This window comes from Heterodontus francisci, unplaced genomic scaffold (genome assembly GCF_036365525.1).
Source record: "Heterodontus francisci isolate sHetFra1 unplaced genomic scaffold, sHetFra1.hap1 HAP1_SCAFFOLD_51_2, whole genome shotgun sequence".
NCBI lineage: Eukaryota > Metazoa > Chordata > Chondrichthyes > Heterodontiformes > Heterodontidae > Heterodontus > Heterodontus francisci.
The window spans coordinates 3,752,340-3,753,206 of NW_027141369.1; the positions used below are offsets into that span (position 1 = coordinate 3,752,340).

Here is an 867-nt window from a genome sequence, read left to right on the forward strand (position 1 = left end):
CTCCTTTCCGAAAATGAAATTGGCGGGCTTTTTGAAATTGACAAATTCTGTTTCTGAGGTTGTGGTGGGTAAATCCCGCCCTCTTCTGTTGTCAGTGACCTGATTGGTGATGAATATAGGCAAATAAGGTGAATTAAGTACCGACCAATGAGGAGAGTTTTCAGTCTGTAAGTACAGTAAATGCAGTGGAAAATATCCATTCTTCGTGAAAGAATTTGTGAAAATGTCTGGAAGAGGAAAGACCGGCGGCAAAGCTCGGGCCAAGGCCAAGTCTCGCTCCTCCCGGGCTGGACTGCAGTTCCCGGTGGGCCGTGTTCACAGGCTCCTGAGAAAGGGCAACTATGCTGAGCGTGTGGGTGCTGGAGCCCCGGTCTATCTGGCTGCTGTGCTCGAGTATCTGACCGCTGAAATCCTCGAACTCGCCGGTAACGCGGCCCGGGACAACAAGAAGACCCGCATCATCCCCAGGCACCTGCAGCTGGCCGTCCGCAACGACGAGGAGCTCAACATGCTGCTGGGAGGGGTGACCATCGCTCAGGGCGGGGTGCTGCCTAATATCCAGGCCGTGCTGTTGCCCAAGAAAACCGGCGCTCAGAGCTCCCAGAAAAAGTAAAGCGGCCAAAATATCATCGAATAAACCAAAGGCTCTTTTCAGAGCCACCGACAGTCTCTGTGAAAGGGCTGATTACTGTCTGATTCCAGAATGTCAGTAACAGGACCGAATCAGATTTATTTACAATGTTCAAGCAACTATTTCAGTGACTTCTCACTGTCCCCCGAAACCCTGTCCAATTTATTACTTCCACACCGAATTTGAGTTATTTGTCCCGTTACATTTTGCCGGCAGTTACAGATGAGTAACCAATA

The 867-nt window shown here is 50.2% G+C and overlaps 1 protein-coding gene across 1 annotated transcript; it reads left to right on the forward strand.

Annotated features, from left to right (window-relative positions):
- The first annotated feature begins 223 nt into the window (after positions 1-223).
- On the forward strand, positions 224-613 carry LOC137362991 (histone H2A-like). Its single transcript, XM_068027108.1, has one exon. It carries the CDS (start codon positions 224-226, stop codon positions 611-613), a length of 390 nt encoding a protein of 129 aa, XP_067883209.1.
- Positions 614-867: the final 254 nt, after the last annotated feature.